Source organism: Rhinopithecus bieti, unplaced genomic scaffold (assembly GCF_001698545.2).
Source record: "Rhinopithecus bieti isolate Rb0 unplaced genomic scaffold, ASM169854v2 scaffold_32083, whole genome shotgun sequence".
Taxonomy (NCBI): Eukaryota; Metazoa; Chordata; class Mammalia; order Primates; family Cercopithecidae; genus Rhinopithecus; species Rhinopithecus bieti.
In genome coordinates, this window is record NW_016814096.1 from 796,019 (window position 1) to 805,157 (window position 9,139).

General features: G+C 40.8%; 1 protein-coding gene across 8 annotated transcripts in view; it reads left to right on the forward strand.

Moving 5' to 3' along the window:
* Positions 1-9,139, forward strand: part of TCP11L1 (t-complex 11 like 1) — a 33,791-nt gene that overhangs the window by 3,139 nt on the left and 21,513 nt on the right. For all 8 annotated transcript variants that reach the window (XM_017849698.1, XM_017849704.1, XM_017849700.1 and 5 more), the window contains exon 2: positions 738-924. In XM_017849698.1, the coding sequence (XP_017705187.1) occupies positions 762-924 (163 nt within the window). In that variant the 5' untranslated portion in view covers positions 738-761. The remainder of the gene's footprint in view (positions 1-737; positions 925-9,139) is intronic.

Genomic DNA, 9,139 nt, shown 5'->3' on the forward strand with positions numbered 1-9,139 from the left:
TTTGGAGACAGAGTCTTTGTCTGTCGCCCAGGCTGGAGTGCGAAACAAAACAAAACAAAAAATTAGCTGGGCGTGGTGACACACACCAGTAATCTCAGCTACTTGGGAGGCTGAGGCAGGAGAATTGCTTAAACCCAACAGGCGAAGGTTGCAGTGAGCCAAGATTGCTCAGTTGCACTCCGGCCTGGGCAACGAGAGCAAAACTCCATCTCAAAATAAAATAAAATAAAATAAAATTCTAGTTTCTATCATCTCTAGGTATCTTATTCACATGATAATATCAAGGAATCAACCCTTTAGCCCAGTGTATTCACTTGTACGCCTGATTAAAAGCATTATTTCCAGAGAGTTTACCAATCTGCTCTTAGGAATGAAAGTAAAGAATTTAAGATTGAATCACTGATTAAAATAGTAGCAGCAGGCAGTTTAGAGTGTGTCTTCTAATAGTTTAAGGCCCTGTATTCCTGTAACATGCTACTCAGGAGTAGGACGAAAATATTCCAACTAACTGCTACCTGAGATCCAGAAATCTGATAAATTACAAATGTCATTTTACAAGTATCTGTTTAGTCATTGAAGTGGAGTATTATAGCTGGATAAGATCTTAGCAAGCTCATTTATTCTACAAACAAAACTGAAACCCAAAGAGAGTAAATGATTTGCCCTGAGTCACATTGCTAGTTGGTGACAGAGCTAGAATACTTTTAGTTCTTTTTTTGTGTGTTTTTCTTTCCTAGGAAAGTGGATAAACTTAATTGAGAATGTCTAAAAACCTTGACAAGTCCAGTGTAAATGAAGCAGGAAAATCAAAATCCAATGATTCAGAGCAAGGCCTCGAAGATGCTGTGGAAGGTGCCGATGAAGCCTTACAGAAAGCAATAAAGTCAGACTCCTCCAGCCCCCAAAGAGTGCAAAGACCTCACTGTAAGCAAATTTGACTTTGATTAGATGCAATATTGTCATTGTTTTCAGGTGACAGTTTTATGAGGCCTCCTTGTGCATGTGGCCATGAGCTAGGCTCTAATAATATAACATTGCCAATGTAGCATTTAGGAATAATAGCAATTCCTCAGCTGGCAGCCTAGCTATGTGTGGATTTTCAATTGCATGGGAAATTAACATTTTAGAATAATGTCCAGAATGTGCCTGTGTTTCTCCAGCCTCAGTGACACTCCAGTCTCTGAAGTGCTCTAAGAAATAGGAGGGTGGAGTACAAATTGCAGCTTTTATTGAAAGGTTGTTTGAAAAGTCTGAGGCTAATTCCTGCCAGGACTGTGCTTGTGCAGGTTAAAAAAAAATGTAAGTTCACCGCACCCTAATTCTCTGCCTGAAGGCTTAGTTCCCACAAGCTTGAGGGAATTCAGTTTGCTGAATGTGTGTGGTGAAGTCACTTCAGATCCCTGGCAAGGAGCAAGCCTCTTAAATGAAAGGGTGGCAGTATTTTCAGGCATTCCCAGTGGTTGCCTCAACTCACGTCTTTTGTGAAGAGTACCTTAAGCATTTTGAAGTGAGTCCAAAATGCAAGTTTTAAGAGGGAACGTCATAGTCTAGCAATGTCGGTATTGATGTTATCCCTTTAAATTGTAGATGATCAGTAGTTGTACATATTTGGAAAAAGTACAGACATTTTTGGGTTTTGGGGTGTGTTTCTTCTAAAATGATCAAAGCCCTTCCCAGGCAATTTATTAGTCAACATGGTATTCTTCTAGCAAACATTAATGGACCTTATTTTATTCTGATTTATTATCACATAGATTTTAATAAATCAACTATTAGGTCAAATCGTGTCCAAGGAAACATGTTGTTACTAGCACAGTCTATCGTGCATTTGGTAGGCCTGTCTCCAATATGTGTAGTCAGAAAACTTCTGTTTTCCTGTCTTTAAAATGAGGAAAATACAATATTTCTTAGGGTAGCGGTAAAGATTAAATGAATTCCTGTAAAGCAGTTAGAACAGTGCTTTGCAGGTAATAAATGCTTAATAAACATTAGTTATTGTTACTATTATTGCTACTAACATGTCATCTATTGCATTTAAAGATGCCAGGATTAGCCAGGCATAGTGGCTCATACCTGTAATACCAGCACTTTGGGAGGCTGAGGCAGGAGGATCACTTGAGTCCAGGAGTTCAAGACCAGCCTGGGCAACATAGTGAGACCTCATCTCTACAAAAAATAAAAATTAGCTAGGCATGGTGGCACATGCCTATAGTCCCAGCTACTTGTGGGGCTGAGGCAGGAGGATCCCTTGAACCTGAGAGGTGGAGGCTGCAGTGAGCTGAGATTGTGCCACTGCACTCCAGTCTGGGTGACAAAGTGAGACCTTGTCTTAAAAAAAAAAAAAAATTAGCTGAGCATGGTGGTACATGGCTGTAGTCGCAGCTACTTGGGAAACAGGGACAGGAGGATCACTTGAGCTGGGGAGGTCAAGGCTGCAGTGAGCCGTGATCATGTCACCGCACTCCAGCCTGGATGAGAGAGTAAGACAAACCTCTCTCAAAAAAATAAAAATAAAAAAAATAAAGAGACCAGGATTGATTGCTGTAGTGTAGATGTATATGGCTAACATGATAGCCTTACAACCTATAGTTTCTGCTAAAGAACTTTTGGTTTAGGTCTTCAGTCACTCTTTATTGGTTTGTTGGTTGTTGGGGCAGCCGGACCTAACATAGGGGTGACGAAGTCCAGTGGAGTCAAAGGAATGAGAAAAGACAAGTTTAAGAATGCATAAAGTGGGTCTAGGGGGCTGATGCTAGTATGGAGGCTGCTAAGGCCCCAAGCTCTAGAAGCCCACACTATTTATTGGTAATCAAACGAAGAAGCGGGTGGTGAGGATGTGGGGGTTGAAAGAAAGCAGTGTATCAAGCGCATGATCTACAGCTGTGACAGTTCGGCACTTTCTTTGAAGCATATGGAACATGTTCCGCTACTTGAGATAATGGGAAACATGTTCTTCTAGTTTAAGATACAATCGATATATGAGCCTAGGAGTGCTAGAAGCAAGGAGTCAGCAAGTCTAGACACATTTCAGAGGCCACGAGGAGTTTTGTGCCCTGAGCCCTGGATTCCATTCAAGCCACAAGGGTTTTTATGCCCTGGGCTTAGATTATGGTGCAGCAGGGCAGCCTTCCACCCTTTAGCACAGAGCTTGGTGTTCCCAAGGCCACGAGGGGTTTTAGACCCTGGACCCCGGACATGTTCCAAGACTCTTTTACATTATGTCAGACATGCAAGCCCTGCCTCAGTTTTTTCCAACAGTTGGTTGATTGGTTTTAATTTTTTTAAACAATTTTAACTTTTATAGGTTCAGCCATTCTTTGGTTGATGGCTTCACCTTTGGCATCCTGTCAGTCTGATGGCATGATTCCAAATTAATGTCAAACCAGTACTAAGCTACATTATCTGAAATTGTGTGTAGTTATGCCCTTAAGGCAAGAATACTCATCCTGGGACCTATGATCAAGATTTAGGGGATCTAGTAATAGCTAAAAAAGTACATCAACATTTGTTTTTATATGCGTGTTTTTAGAAATAAGGTCATGGAAGCTTTCACTAGTGGTCTGTACCAAAATAAGGTTTAAAATCAATGCCCTAAGATATTCCTTTTGTCTGACTTCCTATTTCTCCTGTAGTACTAGGTAGGTACAGGGCTATAAACCCAAAAGATAAAGCTAAGGCCCCATTATTTGGGGATCAGGTAAGGAAGCATTATTGAACACATGGAGCATAAATAAGGATTTACAAACTATGGAATTAATAGTTTGCAGATATTTCCCCCAAACTCTGTAAATGTGTAGCTACTGAGTTTAACTCTAAAATCACATTTGGAATTCTACAAATTAAAATGTAAGTAGCAAAAAGAGAACATTTATTATTTTAAATTATAACACAGAGTAGTACTTTAAGAGTGGAATTGCTAGGCCAGGCACGGTGGCTCACGTCTATAAGCACTTTGGGAGGCTGAGACGGGTGAATCACCTGAGGTCAGGAGTTCAAGACCAGCCTGGCCAACATGGCGAAACCCTGTTTCTACTAAAAATACAAAAATTAGCCCGGAGTGGTGGTGCGTGCCTGTAATCCCAGCTACTTGGTAGGCTGAGGCAGGAGAATTACTTGAACCTGGGAAGCAGAGGTTGCTGTGAACTGAGATTGTGCCATTGCATTCCAGCCTGGGTGACAAGAAGGAAACTTTATCTCAAGAAAAAAAAAAAAAAGTGGAATTGCTGATATAACTGATGCAGAACATTGAAAAAGGAAAAATGGCTAGCTTGTAAAAAATTGATTGGTACTGATTTGAGGTGGTGATTTGATTGTAAAAGATTATCTGTTCTTTATTTATTATTATTATTATTATTTTTTTTTTGAGATGGAGTCTCACTCTGTCCCTGGGGCTGGAGTGCAGTGGCCGGATCACAGCTCACTGCAAGCTCTGCCTCCCGGGTTCACGCCATTCTCCTGCCTCAGCCTCCCAAGTAGCTGGGACTACAGGCGCCCGCCACCTCGCCCGGCTAGTTTTTTGTATTTTTTAGTAGAGACTGGGTTTCACAGTGTTAGCCAGGATGGTCTCGATCTCCTGACCTCGTGATCCGCCCCTCTCGGCCTCCCAAAGTGCTGGGATTACAGGCTTGAGCCACTGCGCCCAGCCAGATTATCTGTTCTTTAAACAGAGATCCTTTAAACAGAGTAAGGATCAGTCAACTGTAACTTAATAATGTTTTCTCTAAGATCTTCTACTATTTATACTTTAACACTCTTCTCACAAAATACCGTCTGTTCTAACGTTTAATCACCTAGTTGACCAGTAAAAGATGCTATATTCAGATGAGAAACATCAATTGTTATTCCAGTTAATATCTCACTTAGGACCTTCGTTTATGAAATCGGGTCCTTGTGAATTTAATTAGTGGATCCCAGTCATCTTTAGATGAATAGGTGACATGAGAACTTACATTTCTAAAGCTCATGACTAGCCTTTGAATTATGGTGTCTCCATATTCAATCAGGCAAATATTTGTTGAGTGCATACTGTATGTCAGGGATCCAGCAGTGAACCAGGCACATATTGTCTCTGTCCTCATGGAGCTTGCAGGCTAGCGAGGAAGACAAATTAACAAGCAGTTTCCATCAACATAATAAGTACTATGGGTAACCTTTACCCTGGCTTTACTGTACTCATTATATAGTAGCTGTTTGAGTGACAGTTGCCATCTTGCCCTCCATAAATGTCCATCCACTTATGTGACTAACAGCATCTTTTCAGAGTGTAGAGACATCTCAGGATACCTTTGTAAAGAAAGAGAGTTACAACCATTCTAAATTAGAACTTCATTTTATTTTGGAATCTGTCTGCTAGCCTCTCAAAAGTCATGTTTAAACTAACATGGTTTTCAGTTTCTCTAACAGGGCATCAGTAGGCAAATGCTGTAACAAAATAATAGAATTTAGCAACAACTTTAGCTTTGTGTCATAGAAAATAAACTCCCAGGTAAGTTACATGTAACTTTACTTTTTTTTTTAGACCAGATTGCTCTATGTTGTCCAGGCTGGCCTTGAACTCCTGGGCTCAAGTGATTCACCCACCTCAGCCTCCCTAGTAGCTGAGACTACAAGTGTGCACCACCGTGTCTGAGTTGACCTTACCCTTTTTTCATGGCTCTTACTACAACTCAGGTTCTCTTCACAAATTGAGGTGAAGACGTGTTGTCCACCAAATTGCATCTTTATGCAATTTTATGCAATCTTTACCAAGTTTTCATTTATGAAATTGGTAAATTTGAGAACTCTCACAAAACAGAATCCCCACAACCCTATAATTTGTATGCAATGAATAATTCTTCTATATGTACATGGGTAATATGTCCTGATCATATCTTAGAACTGTAGCTTTTATCTTTCATGGTCAGATACCTGTCACTGATAAGTTTGATTTTAAGTAGTCTCTAACCTGGACAGTTCCTGAAAATTTTCTTCTTCCTGGATGGTGAGGTTCTTAGTACTTGGTGCAAGCTGTTTTGTTCCAAGTATGCCCAAAACACTGAGAATGCACTTGTTTAAAATTTGGAGGATTCTTATATTTTATAGCACACCCTTAAGTCTCTTCTTTTCGCATATGGAGAAACACAGACCCTGCAAGATTTAAGTGACTTGTTCAAGGTCATACTCAACAGAGTCTAGAGGAAGAGAAATTTCTTACTGATTTGCCCCAACCACTGTGTTTCATGACTAGGCAGCAAAGTGATGGTGCCTATTATTACCCAGATGACTAAAATTATTGGGAAATAACAAATCTGGCCAGGCATGGTGGCTCATGCCTGTAATCCCAGCACTTTGGGAGGCCAAGGCAGGTAGATCACAAGGTCAAGAGATTGAGACCATACTGGCCAACGTGGTGAAACCCTGTCTCTACTAGAAATACAAAAATTAGCTGGGTGTGGTGGCACGCAGCACGCACCTGTAGTCCCCGCTACCTTGGGAGGCCTGAGGCAAGGGAGAGTCACCTTGAACCCGGAAGGGGAGGTTGCAGTGAGCCGAGATCTGTGCCACCTGCCTCAGCTGGATTGACAGAGCAGACTCCGCTCAAAAAAAAAAAAAAAAAATTCACTGAGAGGACTTGATGTGTTCTGTTAGTTTCTTCAAAAATTTCAGATGAAAGACAATTGATTATTTTTGGCAGAAAAGCAAAGTTAAACAACTTGGAAGTCCTAATAATAATCTGAGTTTTCTTCTAAGGGGAAGAACTTGGTGGAGTTAATAACACGCTGATGCTTGAAATACACCTGATCTTGATATTGACGTTACCCACAGTTGGAAGTTCATTTTCGTGATAACTGTTAACAGAAATAATTAAAAATAAGCATATATAACATATGATACATACAGCAAATCCCTACGAGCCAGCGTGCACCTATAGTCCCAGCTATTTGGGAGTTGAGGCCACAGTGAGTTATGATCACCTCCGATTTGGGCAACAGAATAAGACCCTGTTTCAAAAACAAAACACCTAAAAAAACCTTTTTATTTCTTATAGAGTCTGCATGGATGTACACTTAAATTTTTAAAATCCAATATCCATTTTTTATTTTAATAAGTTGAGCTTTTTGTATCCTATCTAAGAAATCTTTACCTGCCGGGCGCAGTGCTCAAGCCTGTAATACCCAGCACTTTGGGAGCCGAGACGCGGACACGAGGTCAGGAGATCGAACCATCCTGGCTAATACGGTGAAACCCTGTCCTCTACTGAAAAATACAAAAACTGCCGGCGCGAGGCGGGCGCCTGTAGTCACAGCTACTCTGGAGGCGTGAGCAGGAGAATGCGTAACCCGGAAAAAAAAAAAAGGTCGGACTTGCAGTAGCTGAGATCCGCCACTGCACTCCACCTGGGTGGCAAGAGCAAGACTCCGTCCTCAAACAAAAAACAAAAAAAAAAAGAAATCTTTACCTAAATCCAAGATCACAAAGATTTTTGTCTGTGATTCTTTTTTTTTTCTTTTGAGACAAGGTCTCTATCTGTCACCTAAGCTGGAGTGCTGTGGCGGGATCATGGCTCACTGCAACTTCCGCCTCCTGGGCTTAAGCCATCTTCCCTCCTCAGCCTCCTGAGTAGCTGAGACTATAGGCGCATGCCACCATACCTGGCTAATTTTTGTATTTTTTGTAGAGATGGGGTTTCGCCATGTTGCCCAGGCTGTTCTCAAACTCCTGGCCTCAAGCAATTTTTGCGCCTTGGCCTCCCAAAGGGCTGGGATTACAGGCATGAATCACCTTGCCCGGCCCTGCAATCCATTTTGAGTTCCTTTTTGTTTACCATGTGAGAGAAGGATCTAGAGTAATTAATTTTTTTTTTTCTTTTTGAGATGGAGTCTTGCTTGGATATTTATTATATTTAGCAATATCCACAAAGCCAGATGGAGTGCAATGGTGTGATCTCAGCTCGCTGCAAGCTTGGCCTCCTGGGTTCACACCATTCTCCTGCCTCAGCCTCCCGAGTAGCTGGGACTACAGATGCCCGCCACCACGCCTGGCTAATTTTTTGTATTTTAGTAGAGACAGGGTTTCATCATGTTAGCCAGGATGGTCTCGATCTCCTGACCTCGTGATCTGCCTGCCTCGGCCTCTCAAAGTGCTGGGATTACAGGCGTGATAGAGTAATTCTTTTACATATAGATGCTTAATTGTTGTAGCACCATTTGATTAAAAAAAAAAAAAAACTTTGCTTTTTTTGTTGTTGTTGTTGAGACAGAGTATTGCTCTGTTACTCAGACTGGAGGGCAGTGGCACAATCTCGACTCACTGCAACCTCTGTCTCCTGGGCTTAAATGATTTTTAGTAGAAACAGGGTTTCACCATGTTGTCCAGGCTGGTCTCGAACTCCTGGCCTCAAGCAATCAACCTGCTTCAGCCTCCCAAAGTGCATGAGCCACCATGCCCAGCCTATCTTTGTCTGTTGACCACATATATACATGTGTGCATGTATATATCAGTCTATTTCTGGATATTCTGCCCTGAATTTCTATATATCCTTATGCTAAAAATACACTGTCTTGATTATTATAGTTTTATAGTAAGTCTTGAAATCAGTGTCAGTCCTCTAACTTTATTTTTCTTTTTCAAAATAGTTTTGGCTTTTCGAGGTCTTTTGTGTTTCCATATAAATTTTATAATTAGTTTGTCAGTTTCAACAAAAAAAGCCTTCTGATTGGGATTGCATTTAACCAATAGATTGATTTGGGGAAAATTGACATCTTAATAATATACACATAGAGGGGAACAACAGACACTGGTGTCTACTGGAGAGTGGGGGAAGGGAGAGGATCTAGTAAAATAATGAGGACTAGACTTAATAAATGGGTGACAAAATAATCTCCATAACAAGCCCCTGTGACACGAGATTACCTGTATAACAAATTTGCACATGTACCCCTGAACTTAAAAGTTAAAAAAATTTTTTTTAATTGAAAAGATATATTGGGCTTTGATTTTGAATATTTATTATGTTTTAGCAATATCCACAAAACCAGATTTATTTATTCTGTATTCTTATTCATATTCTCTGGAAATGCTGAGAATGTTGTGAGGAAGAATTTTGAGTTTTCCCAACTTCCCCTTGTGACCAAATAAAGATTTTACCAGACAGGGTATG